Below are 16,331 nucleotides of genomic sequence, written 5' to 3'. Positions count from 1 at the left end.
ATAGCTACTGGGAGAATGACACAGTGATTTACTCTGAACACGACACCATCCCTCAAAGTCATCACTGCTGCATATCCCTCTATGTACAGCCGGCTGTGTAATGAAAAGTGACAACACATTGCCACGCTTTTAATGTCTTTGGTTATGGGGGGATGGATGGGGCTGTGTGTAAAAATGTGTGTGTTTGAGCGTGCACATGTGTGTGTGTGTCTGTCTGACTGTATTTGAATGATGTGGTCTGTCCTTTATCCCTCTTTTTCACAGTCATTGTCTCAAGCAGTGTGCAAAAGGGGAATGAAAGAGACATATTCTTTAACATGTTACAGTCAGGTCCATATAGTTTGACAAAAGTTCAACTGACTGGACTGTTTTTTGGGGTCATTTTGAATTGGACAACATGCCACAGTGGCCACTTCGACTAGACCTCCTTCCTAATTCCCAATTATTGTGTTCCAACAGCATTTACTAGGGTGTAGGGTATGGCTTTATTTACTATCATGCTGGATAGTATTCCCAGAGGGCTCCATAATCCTCTTACCATATGGGAGGGGGGCAGAAAATATTTCCTTGCTTCAAGTGTGGCTCCAGGCATAGCCTAAGGCTTATGGCAATTTTGGCTCCAACTTCCAGGTCCAACCTCAAACCTAGCCATACACCCCATATCCTTCATCCCAGCCTTCTCCTGTGCCCCTTCCATCAATTGCCCAGCCCCAGCTCCATTTTTAGCCTCCAGCATGGAACATGTTTGCTGGTAATAAATCAATAGGCATTATATCCTCAGTGAGATCAGCCTCCATGGGGAAGGCATAACCTTGGGAGTGACTTTGTGGCGAGGGCTGTCAGTGCTCTTCCAACCCGCCTGCTGTGAATGTTAACATGCTCTCACTCTCAGGAAAGACTCCCAGGAAAGGCTAGGCTCTGTCCATGGGGTGGGAAATGTCTACACCAGTGGGACTTCAAAATCCAAGCAGTATTAATCCTGAAAAAAATATTGAAAGACACTTGTGCTGTACTTGTACTGTACACTTTTGGGGTGGATGCTTGCATGAGTATTCAGTCAAATGCACCAGATGGATTTTACTTGTTGTGAAAGTCTTCCTTGTGGAGTTACATCCCTTGGAATCTGAATTCTCCATCAGTATCTGGCAGCACTGTTGCTCTCTGTATTCTGCTCTGAGGTATGGCTAGCATACTAATTCCTCAGGGTGATGACCTGATGATTACAAGGTCAGTTCAGGTTATGTCACTTTAATCTGAGGACACAAGCAAACAAACAGCGAAACAGATTTGATTTGTCAGTAGGTTCCCGCTGTATGCTGAGTCATGGCCTGAATTAAGTAGGCAGTGGATCTTTGAAGACGTTTCTGTCAGATGTTTTTCCTTGTTTAATTTTGAGACATTTTGAGTGTGTTAGTTTGATTGATCTCTTCTCTTGATAGACTTAGAAAAATCAAGTGTACCTTCACATTCTTTACAACCTAATTTCAAAGCTTGGGTCTTGTGAGTTTCTTCTATATCCTGCCAACTTTAAAAGGATGTGTCAGTTAAGCCTTATAATGTGTAAAACCCACATGCAGCCCAGGGGCCCATGGATACACTTATAAAGTGTAAGAACTGTGTTTCCATTCCCATTGGCGTAAAGTGCTGCTGTTAATTGAACAAACATCTCCATGCATGTGCATCCACATATATAGCTTCTGTAGTCGTTGCCTGTTTAGTTTCAGTCCCACTGTTTATGTAGCCTGTGTGCATGCCTGTAATGTGGCAGGTTTGGGTTGGAATAAATGGGAAAACACACATGGCGGTAGCTAATCCCTGCGGCACCATCACATTCTCACCACAAGCCACAAAGCCTCTCTCAGTCCCTGCTTCCCACCCACCCTGGCTCCAGTTCCTTTCCCATCCCTGGTGCCCTACCAGCGGCTGTGCCCCCATCCTAGTGTCCCATTAGTCTCCACGCTGACGCAGCGAAGCCATGTTGGCCAGGCTGTATGCTAGATGAATGGCTGCCTGACTGTGTTTTCCTCAACACAGCTTTCTGTGGTGAGTGATTATTAGCCTTGCGGCCGTTTTCTCCGGCTCCATCCGCCAGCCTGCGGCCATCCCCTCCTCTCTTCTTCTGCTTGAGGGAGCCAATATGCTTTGATGTTATTAGTGTAATTATTGTTATTGAAAGCTGGGTGACAATGTAAAGGGAGAGACCCAGAGATGACTGGTAACTCTCAGAGGGAAGGAGGAGAGATAGATAAGCTGTGATGTCTCTTTACCCTCCGCTGTGTATTTGTCAGTTTGTATGGGCATGTGGGTGTGGGTGCACATTTGTTTGGGTGTTGTGTGTATGTGCAGCTCTGTGTGTGTGTGTGTGTGTGTGTGTGTGTGTGTGTGTGTGTGTGTGTGTGTGCGTGTGTGTGTATGTGTGTGTGTATGTCTGTGTGTGTGTGTGTATCTGCCAGCTGTGGCTGTGGGGTAAAGCTATTATTTTTCAGAGGATGGTATTTTATCAGAGATAATACGCTCAATGCACAGGGTTCTCCATTATTTATTGTTTCTCCACACTTATCTCATTTTTCAAAAGTTGTTTGCTAAGCTTTCGATCTGCTCTTCCCGCTCTCTCCCACTTTCACTCGCTTTCCTTCCTCCTCCGCCTCTCTCTCTGTTCTCTCTCACTATTCTCTCATAACAATTTCCCTCCCTGTGGAAAAGTTGTTGGTTTTGGTAAAATTCCTCTAAGACACAATCATCAAGGACAGCTTAGACAATCTAATGATTCCATTTTGGTGTTGTTATAACTCTGTTTGATTGCACTACATTTTAATGACCATATTTCTTTGGGAGAGTGTTGTGTGAGCAGAGAACAGATGGCTCAGAGAGCATATTTTAACAACCAAATGACTTGCTTTGTACGTGGAGGAGCTGACGAGGCACTTGAATTTTACTCAATTGCAGTTTTTTTCCCTGAATGGCTGGTTAACTTCAACCCCTCCTCTCTCCTGTCCTCTCCACAGGCATTATCCACCAGATGAAGGGGGACTATGAGACCGCACTGAAACTCCACAAAACACACCTGGCCATTGTTCAGGAGCTGAATGACTATGCTGCCCAGGGCCGGGCCTATGGTAACATGGGTAACGCCTACAATGCGCTGGGCGCCTTTGACCAGGCTGTACGCTACCACCGCCAGGAGCTGCAGATCTCCATGGAGGTCAATGACCGGGCCTCGCAGGCCTCCACCCACGGCAACCTGGCTGTGGCTTACCAGGCCCTGGGAGCTCACGACCGCGCTCTGCAACACTACCAGAACCACCTCAACATCGCTCGCGAGCTCAGAGACGTCCAGAGCGAGGCGCGGGCTCTGGGCAACCTGGGCAACTTCCACTGCTCTCGAGGAGAGTTCCCTCAGGCCGTGCCCTACTATGAGCAGTACCTCCGGCTGTCCCCTGACCTCCAGGACATGGAGAGTGAAGGGAAGGTTTGCCACAACCTGGGTTATGCCCATTACTGCTTGGGCAGCTACCAGGATGCCGTCAAGTACTATGAGCAGGACCTAGCGCTGGCCAAGGACCTTCATGACAAACTGAGTCAGGCCAAGGCATACTGTAACCTAGGTCTGGCATTCAAGGCCCTGGGAGACTTCGCCAAGGCAGAGGAGTGTCAGAAATACCTGCTGTCTCTAGCTCAGTCCCTGAACAATGCACAGGCCCGCTTCAGAGCGCTGGGTAACCTGGGGGACATTTTTGTCTGTAAAAAGGACGTGGCTGGAGCCATTCAGTTTTATGAGCAGCAACTGGCCTTAGCTCACCAGGTACGGTCAAACATAGTTTGGCTCCACACTTCATATGGTATACCATATACTAGGACAGTTCATTATTTAATTTGCAAAGAACTGTGTTAATGTAATGCACTGTAATGTAACTCACTCATGTCACTCATGCTGTAATGAAATCCAATCTGGTTTCAGGTGAAGGAACGTAGGATGGAGGCCTGTGCCTATGCCGCCCTGGGGGCCACCTACAGACTGGTGCAGAAATATGACAAGGCTCTTGGCTACCACACCCAGGAGCTGGAGGTGTACCAAGAGCTGGGCGACGTGCCAGGAGAGTGCAAGGCCCATGGTCACCTGGCAGCCGTCTACATGGCCTTGGGGAAGTACGCCATGGCCTTCAAGAGCTACGAAGAGCAGTTGGAGCTAGGCCGGAGGCTGAAGGACCCGGCCGTGGAGGCTCAGGTGTATGGCAATATGGGCATCACTAAAATGAATGTGGGCGTGATGGAGGAGGCTATTGGCTACCTGGAGCAGCAGCTGGCCACCTTGCAGCAGCTGAGTGGCAACGAGGCGGTGCTGGACAGGGGCCGGGCCTACGGGAATCTAGGAGATTGTTATGAGGCTCTGGGGGACTTTGAGGAAGCCATCAAGTACTACGACCAGTACCTCTCAGTGGCCCAGAGCCTCAACCGCATGCAGGACCAGGAGAAGGCCTACAGGGGCTTAGGCAATGGACACAGGTCAGCATGTTTTAAATGAAAGGCATCATATTTCTAATGTACCCACACTTACCATTACTAGCAAACTACTTTTCAGCTTTTGAATAACCCACCAATATCAATTTCCCCTAGTTGTTGCAGTGACAGATAATTGTATTGACTGGGTATTACTAATAATCACAGTAATCCTACTTTGCATAATCTTTTTTCCTCCTTGCACACACTATCGAGGACCACCGTAGTTTAGAGACACCTTGCCGGTGAGCAGGGCTTGGATGTGAGCCTGGCACTAGCTGTCTCAGCAGCAGCCTAGTGGCCCTGGCCTGATCTGTATGCAAAGAGGCTTTGGCACACAGACATCTGAAACTGGGGGAAGCACAGTTAATTCGAAACGACCTTTTACATTTTGTCTCTTTTCTCCCTTTTCTTTCCCCTGTGCACATCTAAAAGCTGATAACATCCTGTGAGAATATGCTGCAAAATAAAACACGGAGGCTGTGCTGGAATCCTCATTTCGGAGATGATTTTCTCCTTATTGTGCGTCATCAGCATGCCACCATAGCTATCACACACAAGACGGTATTAGCCATGCATGAGTTCAGAAGGGAATAATAGACATCAAACCCAAACACTTCTCGTCTTCCTACAGCTCTTAGTCAACCACATACATTATCACACAACATTAATTAAGCTGAAGGCTTTTATTCTTTTTAATGCTCCATTTGAACCCACATCCGGCAATTGTTGCTGTGCCTGCCAGTATAGACTGTTTGAAGGCTGTGCGGGCGGATAAAGTGTTGAGATGGGATGAATGCCGCTCTCAGTCATAGCGTACATAAGGGGATGGAGGCAGGGCTCCTTTGACGGCTGACCCATCTAGGGATAGAGGATGGTAAATAGCATTATGCTTCAAACCCACCCAAATTTTATCATATTGTAGCTCATCCCTTTCTCATTCTCCAGCCTGCACACACAGACACATTTGCACACAGACACATTCGCACACACACACACACACACACACACACACACATATACACAGTGAGACCATATCAGCAGCTATCAGCAGTTCTGTTTGTCAGGCATCTAAATCTGTTTCATTCACACTGAAATTGTGTGGTGCTTTGCAAATGAAAGTGTTCCTGCAATATGCACTCCTCATTGTGCTCTAATAGTGCCCTGCTGCCATGTGTGCAGATTAGATATGCATCTGTATAAATACAGATTATAGTATTACCTTGATAAGAGATAAGCAGAGAGATAAACGGGAGTATTGTGAGTGTTGTGGGCATGAAGATGTCTCAGTGCCATTCCATTATATTTGTACAATTTGAGTAGCAAATGCCAGTGACAGGTTGGTCTTGGTGGGTTATTACTTCACACATCTCAGTCCCAGTTTGCGTCACTCTGACCTTGATTGTTTTCTGTCTTTACCTGCAGGGCCATGGGGAACCTACAGCAGTCGCTGGTGTGTTTTGAGAAGCGGCTGGTGGTGGCCCATGAGCTAGGAGAGTGTGGGGGCAAGGCTCAGGCCTATGGTGAATTGGGTGCGCTGCACAGCCAGCTGGGAAATTACGAGCAGGCCATCTCCTGTCTGGAGCGTCAACTGGCCATTGCCCGTGACACCCAGGACAGGCCACTGGAGGGCGATGCCAGCTGTGGTCTGGGTGTTGTATACCAGTCTATGGGTGAGTACGAGACGGCCCTGCGTTGCCACCAAAGTGACCTGGAGATTGCAGAGGAAACGGGCAGCCCCGCGCGCCAGGGCCGCGCCTACGGCAACTTGGGCCTCACCTACGAGTCGCTAGGAAACTACGAGCGGGCGGTGGTGTTCCAGGAACAGCACCTGAGCGTGGCGGCTCAGACTAATGACCTGGCTGCCAAGACACTGGCCTATGGCAGCCTGGGGAGGACACACCACGCGCTGCAAAACTACTCACAGGCTGTCATGTACCTGCAGGAAGGTGAGTGAGACGGGAAAAGGGAGAGGGGGATTGACTTTGTTGCCTGAGCTGATAGGCTTAGAGTTTGTGAATTCATGAATATGAAATTCAGAGCGCATTTGTTGCTAAGCCTTTGCCACATTTTTATTAGGTTGTGTGCGTGTGCGTGCGTGTGTGTGTGTGTGTTTGAGCTTTTGCGCTTATGTGTTATATGTGCACTGTGCACACAGGGATTTTGTGTGTGTATTATGTGTATGTGTTGTCTCGCGTGCTGTATAGGCATACCGGCATTTGTGTGTGTATGTCTGTGCAAACCTATCAGGATGCATGCCAAGGCATTTTGCCTGTTTACCGCTCGCTGTTCTTCACACCTCTATATCCACTCTTCTCAGATGGTACTTTGCAGTGAGCTGCCAAAGGATCTTTTCACACACTGCGGCTGACAGACTCCTGCCTCTCACGCTTCATTGTCCCCTACAGATTATGGTGAAATAAAAACCTCCAGCTCAGCCTCTCGAAAATTCATTATGTCAGTGTCAGTGCAGGAAGTGTTTGTCACCGAGGACGTGATAAGCGGCAGCACGCAGGGCTGTGAGCTGACTGGCCACCCCACCATGCCATTGACAGGCCTTATGCACGGGCACACCCACCGTGCTACGCCCCGAAGCCTGTTTGCATACAAGAAAATTGCAGTTCATGTATGGGGACACCGTTAGCTATTTCACCCTGCTGGGAGTCAATGCAAGGGAACAGGAATACGTCTCCTCTATCTCTCTTCCATCTGCTTTATTAGAGCTAGCCGGGCCTGCAGTGACCCACACACCCTCTCCAGGCCTGCTTGTTGAGCTTTAATGGAAACAAAGGCGACAGGCCACTCTATCTCCACCCTGTCCTCCTGTTGTCCCCTGCACTGTCCTTGTATTGTTCCTCGGTCTGGCTTTGAAAAAGAACAGTGCCTTCACTATCCTTGACAGCCAATTATTTCTGGCCAACCTACCCAGACCGAAAAGTTGGCAAGGTTTTTTTCCCCTCCAGTTTTTCTATTTTTTCTCCTCCTGCTGCTGTTTTTTTTTATTTATTTTTTTTTTTTATTCTTCACGCTGCACTGCTTGGTTTTTGTTTTTGTTTCCCGAAAAAGATTAATTGGAAGGAGGGATAGGAATGCAGCTCCAAACTAGTGCGGATAGTGACAACATGTGACCTCAAAATGAGTGTGTGCGTGTGTGTGCGTGTGCATGTGCATGTGTATATGTGTTTGTTTGTGTGTGTGTGTGACTGATGTTAGTTCTGTGTTATACAGTAATACAGAATGGCAAGGCTACAGCTGAAAACACAAGGAGATGCCAATTAATTGCTGATAGACAGGCATATCATTTCTGTCACTGCAAGTGCTCACGCAACTTATCCTTCTGTGATTTTACATTAAAGGGCAACTTAAGTGATGTCTTCTTCTTAAACAATACTGACATTTAACACTGAGATGCACTTTTCCACGGTGCTGCTATTATGGTTCTTCCATGGTGCTTTGTTTATTATGAATGAAAACCAAATACTGAATACACAGGCTCTTAGACTGCTTGGCACTAAATGCAGTTGGATGATATGCATGTCAGTGTGAAATGTGTGGTCCTTTGTAAAATCATCACATGGAGGCTTCTCACATTTTGCAGTGTTACTATTTTTATGCTATAAATCATGGGTTGCTGGTTGTTGTTGAGGTAGTGATAGTGGTTGTTGTGTTGGTGTAGTGAGCCTTTGGTTCACTGAGCGGAGATTTGAACCTTTACCAACTGGCCAATGGTGATGAGCAGCAGCACATGTCTGACATACAGTAGACATAACTACACAAGTCTAATGGTCAAAGCTTTGCACTGGACTTTTATAGAGAGCTGGCTGCTCTCTGTGGTGTTCATTTAAATTTTTGTTCTTCGGCTCATGACAGACAAAATCTCAAAATTTCCCCTCAAACATTTATTTTTAGTGATTAACAAGCGCACTAGGGAAGAATTAGCATAGCTTTCCATTAACTCATAAATTAGTAAGCAAGCTTTCACAAATACCAAATTCAGTCCTCAACTTAATGGAACATGCCAATGCTGTCAGTATACCAGCGTGCATTGTGTACAGAATTCTAGGCAAGATGCATTCAATTTATCTACTCATTTTACAAGTTTATTTATGTTAGATGAATTTAATATTGGTGCGGGTGTTTTTTCAGTATCATAACATTTTCCTGTATTTTGACATGACCGGTCTGGTGAATAGTGGGAAGGCAGGGAAGGGAGGCGTACGGTAGAAGTAGCTCTTAATGTACCTCGATAATTTTTCATATAAAGCAGTAAAATTAAAAGGAATTTTATGGAATATATAATAATAATAATATTGTGTGTATTGTATTGTAATAATAATAATGACTATCACACATTTGTGGGTGTGTATGTGCGTGTCAGTGAGTGTTTGTAGGTGTGGGTGTGGGTGTGAACATCACAGTGGGGAGGGGTGAGACACAGCAATGGGACTTGTGAATGTCTTTTATTTATTTTTTTCATATATATTCATGAGACAGTGTGTTTGGCCTCCTTCTCATAGTCATGTTTGTGATACGCCGTATATGCGGTCATAATCAAAAGGGTATTGTTTTATGCGTCGCGTGTGTGTACAAGCCAGCGTATTTGGTTTTGCGACGTAATGCACATGCGGGTATACAGTACATGAGAATTCGTCCCCTCTAAGGCGTGTACATGCGGTGCGTGCGCGCCAAGCTTGTGTCTGAAGGCGGAGGTGCGTGGGCCTCGGGGGCTGCGGAGAATCTCTCACCCAGCTGTCAACCAGCCTTTAAAGTGTTCTCTAGTTGCTCTTCAGGGTGCAGCCAGCCACGGCCACATCCTCATGTCAGCCACCGCTACGTGACTGTGCCTGCGGGGCACACCAAAGGCATGCACAGTGACAGTGACAGACACTGAATGATACAGAGCGGGAGAACAGAGAGAATGAGAGATAGAGGGAGGGATGGAGAAAGAGAGAGAGAGAGAGAAGAGAGCGGCATGAGTCATAATTCACGTGGATTATTTCAGTGTCAACTGGAGAATAAAGAAAACATAGAGTGGGATGACATTCAAGCTTGATCATAAAGAGCTATCATAGAGCGGTATAGAGAAAGACAGGGTGTGTATGTGTGGATGAAAGGCTCAGAGCCGGGGTTGGGATGAGTGAAGGTTGAGGCTGTCAGGGAATGAAAAGGATAATTTAGATCTGTTTCCTCTCTCCAGCTCCAACGCCTAATGAGGCCTAAGCAGTGCCGAGTCCCCGCAAGCGCTGCCACAGCAGTCAAGATGAAACAGGTAGAGAGAGTAGAGGGGGGGGGGCAGAGACACAGGCGGAGAGATGAGGGAGCGAATACGGGAGGTAAAGGGAGAAGGGGAGAGAGGAACGCAGCAGATGCATGGGGGGGAAGAGGGCAGAGGGAGACGGAGGGAGGGAGAGAGGGTGGGTGTGTTGAGAGATAAGGAGAGAGGGGAAAACTGTTGCAGGCTTCAAAGGCTGCCGGCTCTCTGAGAGCATACTCATGGAGCAGCCGTGAAGTCGTATGGGTGCGTGGTGTGCTGGGCCTTGCGGAAAAGACCGTTCCGGGTCACGCTCTCTGTTCTTGGCTTATCTGGGTCAGCCACAGACCGTTTTCCTGGAATGCAGAGAAAAGCAGACTAGGACGATGGTTGGCTTGGCCCATTTTCTCTTCTCTTTGACCAAAAGCATGTTTAGCTCCTTCCTCCTTCCTCCATCGCACAACCGAGCGGAGAGAATAGACTGTGCCCCAGCAAATACACAACCGGTGTAAGCGAGAATGTTTGTGTATGAGCAATAGCCTATTTCAAACTGCAGACTGCTTGCTGTGCATTTAGCACCTTGTGGGTGATATGTGGCACAGTAGCTGTCCTTTTTCATCATTCCCCCTCTGCGGAGTGGCATTTTCATCTCAGTAATTGGGCAGAACCAAGTACTCGGGAGGCAGACTGAGGACACATGCAAAGATGTGACATACGCCTCACTGCTTGAGGGATTGGAAGTGAAAAACAAACTGCGCACTCGCCAGGTGATCTGACAAAGGCACGCCGACTGAACATACACACCCAGATACACACACACGTACATGCACATGCAAACCTCCCTTGGCTTCCAAAACAACTCTCAAAGTCTCTCGACACATTTCAAGCAAAGTATCACAAGATAGGCTTTGTTCTGCAAGTTTGCACACTGTGTATTAGTTTATCGGTTTGCTTGCAAATATTTGTAGACTTCTTCATAACATAGTGTGGTTAGTCAGCCACCTTCTTTTATACAAACATTAACTGTGTGTTTGTGTTTGCTCAGCCAGTCGATCCTCAGCATTGATTACGAGGCAGTCAGATTAGTGCTCTAACAGCCTCTCACTATGGCAGAGTGTGTGTGTGTTTTAGTCCCAGTGTGAGAGGTATCTTACAACTGAGGCCAAATATCCAAACCTGTTCTCTGTCAGAACATCAGTACCACGCTATGCTTACATCTGTTACTCTGAAAGATACCTAAGAGTCTGCCTGCTCTGAATAATTTTTAGTCTCTCTCTCTCTCTCTCTCTCTCTCCCTCCCTCCTCTCTCTCATCTGCTCCCCTTTCCTCCCCTCCTGACAGGCCTGCGGCTTGCAGAGCAGCTGGCTCGGCGTGAGGACGAGGCGAAGATCCGCCATCGTCTGGGGCTGTCTCTCTGGGCCAGTGGGAATCTGGAGGAGGCCCAACATCAGGTGAAGTATCTCCTCTCCTCTCCTCTCCTCTCCTCTCCTCTCCTCTCCCCTCTCCTCCCCTCTTCATCCCCTCCTCATTTGGACCCTATCCAACAAATCCACCTCTTAAAGTCAAAACTGACCCCTAGTAAACACACATCTGTTGGTAGGCAAAGATTACAGTGCGACAGAGGGAAGTAGATGTAAAAAGAGACGGGGTGTGTCTGGGAAGATAGGTTTTAAGTGATGCCCTGTCGGTGAAAGAAAGAACACAGGAGAGAGAACAAGAGAGAAAGAGAGAGGTGGCTATGCAGCTTGAACACGGCTGCGTGCTGCCGGCAATATGCTGGGGAGTCTGTTGAGCTGGTAAATGCTGTCATCTCAGACAGGCGACAGATGACTGGAGATTTTTTGTATCCATGTGCATGGTCTCAGGGGCCCCCAGCCTCCACATCACACACGCACTCACTTCTCTCCAGCCCACTGCCCACCTGGCAAGCATGGAGCATCCCCTTAACATCTCTCTTCACTTTATAGGTCGGGCCACACAACCGCAGCCCAAGATTTGAAGCAAATTCCCTTTTATTATTTTTAGCTTGTTTATCCACATACACGTCTGTGAACAGTCAACCAACAACGGTGGCGGTCCCGTGCGTCTGTAGGGATGTCATTCACTCGCTTTCATTTTCAATACCCAGTCCAAAACATTTTGCGTCTAACAAACACAAACTACAGCAGTGTGACCCAGATAGCTTTATTTTTGTGTCCTGCGTCATACTTTTTCACAAAGTAATTTTGTCTGTTTGCAATTATCTGGAACAAGAGTAGGGGGAAAAAAGCCTGAACCAAGGTGGTGACGAGAGCAGAGGTTGAGTGTTCATGAGTCATATTGAGGAATGTGTGTTCTATTAAAGTGGAATACCTTTCTAACTAACAAACAAAGGCAACAGACTTTCCAGTACATGTTTGCCTTTTGCTTGACGTTTAGAGCTCAGTACCACATGTTAACATCCAGTGTGCTTGTTACAACTCAGTGTGATCCGGTGCTTTGTCCATATGCGACACAGAAATGTTTAGGCTATTTTGTCAGCCTATAGCCCCCGGAGTGGATTGTTGGTGGGAAAGGACACAGTTGTCCTTAGAGTATAGATCAGATGATTATTCATGAGCTGGTCTGCTGCTACAGGTGACCTTGGTAAATACCCTGACCCACTTCAAGCCTGATTTGTATAGGCTTCCATGCTGTGTTTGGGCACTTGACATTCATAAAGCATCCATACTTGTGGAATGAGAGTACCTGACCTCATGTTCCTCATTCTCCACGTTTAAACCCAATTGTGTTTTAACACCCTCGCTGTGATCCTGGTGTCCTCCATGACACACAGATTGACGTGTCTTGACTCTAATCAGCTGTTTGAAGAACACAGCCTCTCTTTGAGAGGATCTAGAATCTATTACATTCATATCGAAGAAGACACAAATCAATAAATCCATGTCTACTTAGATATGAATGGGCTAGATTAAGCATTTTTTTTACCGCTGATATCATCTGTCAAAGAAGATGAGAGTTTCCCAGGGGGGATATTGTACGATAGTCATTTGAGGTGCGTGTATATAAAGCACAGCTCACCTTACCAATTCCATGTGACACTGACATCCTCCTAACATGTCAGATGAGTCATGTTAATCATCATATGGTGTCAGTGATGTTACAACATCAGATCCCTATCGGAATGTTGGCGGCAGCAGTTTGGAATGTGGCGGATTTCACCTGTAACACAGCCAGGCGAGTCATTGCGGACTCAGCACTTTTGGGATTGTTTTCCTTTCATCTGTGCCAGGTGAGGTCAGGCCAGAGGGAAGGCGCTGTGAGAAATTAGTTTCACTCTTAAAGGGATGTCTGCGAGCCCAACAGATTAAACTAGCACTGCAGCAATCAGCCCACAGCCCTATCAGCAAAATCAGCCTGGGACTTGCAGCTCCGTCTACTAGCACTAATGCAGCAGAGCTCCCAGATTCTCTGCTGATCTCCACTCTCCCCCTCCACTCCCTCTGACACACTTTCCTGCATGACCTTGGGATATAGCGAACTAGCTATGCATACATGCTCACAACATACGTACACACACACGCACCTGCACACACACACGCACACACACACACACACAGAGACACAGACTCTTACCGAACCTACACGCTTGATAGAATCCATTTTGTCCATACCAACAACCATTTCTCTGCTGTAGCCCTTCCTCTTGTGCAAACCCCAGTCCAGCAGTGTGAGCAGAGTGCTTTAGCCTCTCTGCTGGCCTCCTGGCCTCCTGGAGACTGGCTCTCTAGCAGTCCCAGTCATCTTAAAGGGCTGCCATAGGAGCAGAAATAGGAAATCAATAACAACTCCCATGAATCAGCACTCCTGGCCAGCTCCGCTTGGCCAGTGTGCAACACTCTGCCTCCGCCCATGATCTGCCTGCCCCCTCCACCTCTCCTTTGTCCCTCCTCCTCTCAATCCAATGTCTGGCACTGAAAAGAAAGGTTTAATGACACAGACAGGCCTATTGAGATTAGGCATGCATTTGTTATTTCCGTGGACATTGTCTGTCCAAGGTGCCCAGGCAATGGTCTAGCTCCTCATTGCCCTTTCCTGTGTCCAGGCAAATAAGAGGTGAAGAGAGGCTTGCTTGGGTTGTGTTGGGTTGATGCGTCAAGCTACTTCCCTCTGTTGTGAGAGAAGCAGCATTGGGAAGGCTGCAGGTCTGCTCCAGCATTGACCAGTGAGGCGAGATGCTACCATCTAGTGGCCATCTAGTTTTTCTCTCTCTTCACAGATCTGTGCCTTGCAGTGCCATGAATGCATACGTTTTTAGCGTGGTTCCCAGTAGGAATCAAACCTATAGCTGAGGCAGTGTTAGTGTAATGCCCCACCCATTGAGGTACATAGGCCCACCTTTGGCTCGTACAGTGATCAGAACTGAATAAAAATGCAACTTTATAGTTTTTGTGTGTAAATGAGCAAGCCAAGGATGTATGAAAATATCTGATTGTTGTCATTGCTTGTGTTTGTCTTCAGCTCTACCGGGCATCTGCGCTATTTGAGACCATACGCCACGAGGCCCAGCACAGCACCGACTACAAACTGTCTCTGTTCGACCTGCAGACCTCCTGCTACCAGGCACTCCAGAGGGTCCTTGTCAGCCTAGGTATGCCCACACTCACTTCTAATTTCCTCACAAGCTTATCTTCCTCCCCTATTTCTGTTTGTTTTATTTGGTTATCTTTATATTAGGTCCCGGTTCCGCCCCTTTGTATTAAAGATCAGGTTTTGACATTAACATGCTAATCAGTATTGACCTCTCACCCCCACAGGCCACCATGATGAGGCTCTGGCAGTGGCGGAGCGGGGTCGGACGCGAGCCTTTGCTGACCTGCTGGTGGAGAGGCAGACGGGTCAGCAGGACTCAGACCCTTACACCCCAGTGACAGTGGAGCACATCCTGGACACTGTCAACAGCCAGAGGGCCCTGGTGCTCTACTTCTCCATGGCCGCTGGTTACCTGTACAGCTGGCTGCTGGCTCCAGGAGCAGGTGAGGACTGACGCTCTGCTTGTCTGCTCAGAGTGTAAATTGTTTTATTTATTTATGTATTGTTCATTAGTTTATTTGACAGGGACAATGCACCATTATAAACAATTCTGTAAATGTGCTAGAGTTAGCAAAAAAGGGTAGTTTTCATCTGTAGTCCCTGGTTGATATCAGTGGCTACGTACAGTAGAATTAAAAGCAAATATTAAAACACAAACAAACACATATGCACATACACATGACTGAGCATATCAGCAATATGTTAACATTATACATGAAACCCATGATTAGTATAGCAGAGCATTGAAAACAGGACAATATTAAGGCGGATACACTTACGGGCATGTAGCAGAGTATTGACAACAGGACATTATTTAAGCAGATATATAGTTTTGGGCACACAGGCCATTGTAAGAGAAACTAGCAGTTTGCTAATATGTACATTAAAGCAGCAACAACTACACAGGCGCAAGTTTGTGCTCACACACAGCTCATGACCACACACACACACACTCACACACACGCTTTTTGTGCTCAGTTCAACTAAGAGGATAGGAGGCCTAGAGGCCATTGCCTGTTTTCAGCTGCAGGGGTAAGAAGGCCAGCTTTAACACCAAGTGGCAGTGCCACCTGCCACTCCACTGCTAGGCTTGCCTCCTGCCTTGCTTCTCACCCCACAAGGCATCTGTCAATGAACCATGCTAATTGAGAGTGACACAGCCAAACAACACTAGGAACATCTTCACACATGCCAACAGGAAAACACTTGGGCAGTTACACAAAAACAGAACATTAATCTCTCTGTCTGTCTCTTTCCATTTCATTCTCTTTCCATTCCGTTCTCTTTTCCGTTTCGTTCTCTTTCTTTCATTCTCTTTCTTTCTTTCTTTCTTTTCTTTCTTTCTTTGCTATTCTCTTTTGGTATTGCTGCTTTTGAATATCTTTCTGTACTTCTGCATTTTTGTATTTCTGTCTCTCTTGCGGAGACACACCGACACAGGCACCAGGATTAAGATGCAACTCACTTAGATGAGTCGTGAAATGCCAGTTTCACCAAAGAGAATAGGAAAGGCTGTGGGTGAATTACAGTCCGTGTCAGAGTGACGACTGCGGCTGGCATGGTGTTCGTTGTTCTTTGGCTCTCTTCTGCTCCCTGCTGTAAAGAGCGGAAATGAGAGCCGTGACCCATGTCCCATGCCCGCCAGGCCTGATCATTTGATCAAATCTGGCTCCAAGGCAACCAGATGAACTTGACCCCCCAGCACTAGTCATATGGATGGGAGGAATACTGCAGGGACTAACGGAGATCTTCAAAGCGCTGAATATTGCCCCAGGCTAAGAGGGAGCCACTTGCTCACTAATCGCCTGTCTGTCGCTTCCTGGCATTCCCCGGCATCCAGCTGGCACACGAGCAGGGCCTGTTCTAAAGAGCCCCTAATCAGTACAGGGACTAGGACCCTAATTACTTCACTAGTGTAAAACTCGTGTGCCATCTTATAGATCTGAATGCACACAGACGCACACCTGCATCACATTAAACATACCAACTCATTTCGTACAAAACCTGGCAC

At 47.2% G+C, this 16,331-nt stretch overlaps 1 protein-coding gene across 1 annotated transcript in view; it reads left to right on the top strand.

Annotated features, from left to right (window-relative positions):
- The window catches only part of LOC139930903 (tetratricopeptide repeat protein 28-like), a 162,202-nt gene that overhangs the window by 131,573 nt on the left and 14,298 nt on the right, over nucleotides 1-16,331 (top strand). The window contains exons 7-12 of the mRNA XM_071924235.2: nucleotides 3,006-3,802; nucleotides 3,959-4,503; nucleotides 5,923-6,446; nucleotides 11,090-11,199; nucleotides 14,249-14,378; nucleotides 14,545-14,763. Of these exons, the coding sequence (XP_071780336.1) occupies nucleotides 3,006-3,802; nucleotides 3,959-4,503; nucleotides 5,923-6,446; nucleotides 11,090-11,199; nucleotides 14,249-14,378; nucleotides 14,545-14,763 (2,325 nt within the window). The remainder of the gene's footprint in view (nucleotides 1-3,005; nucleotides 3,803-3,958; nucleotides 4,504-5,922; nucleotides 6,447-11,089; nucleotides 11,200-14,248; nucleotides 14,379-14,544; nucleotides 14,764-16,331) is intronic.

The sequence above is a fragment of the Centroberyx gerrardi genome, chromosome 8 (genome assembly GCF_048128805.1).
Source record: "Centroberyx gerrardi isolate f3 chromosome 8, fCenGer3.hap1.cur.20231027, whole genome shotgun sequence".
Lineage (NCBI taxonomy): Eukaryota > Metazoa > Chordata > Actinopteri > Beryciformes > Berycidae > Centroberyx > Centroberyx gerrardi.
The sequence above is the reverse complement of the archived record's forward strand: the minus strand, read 5'-3'. Positions and strand labels throughout refer to the sequence as shown.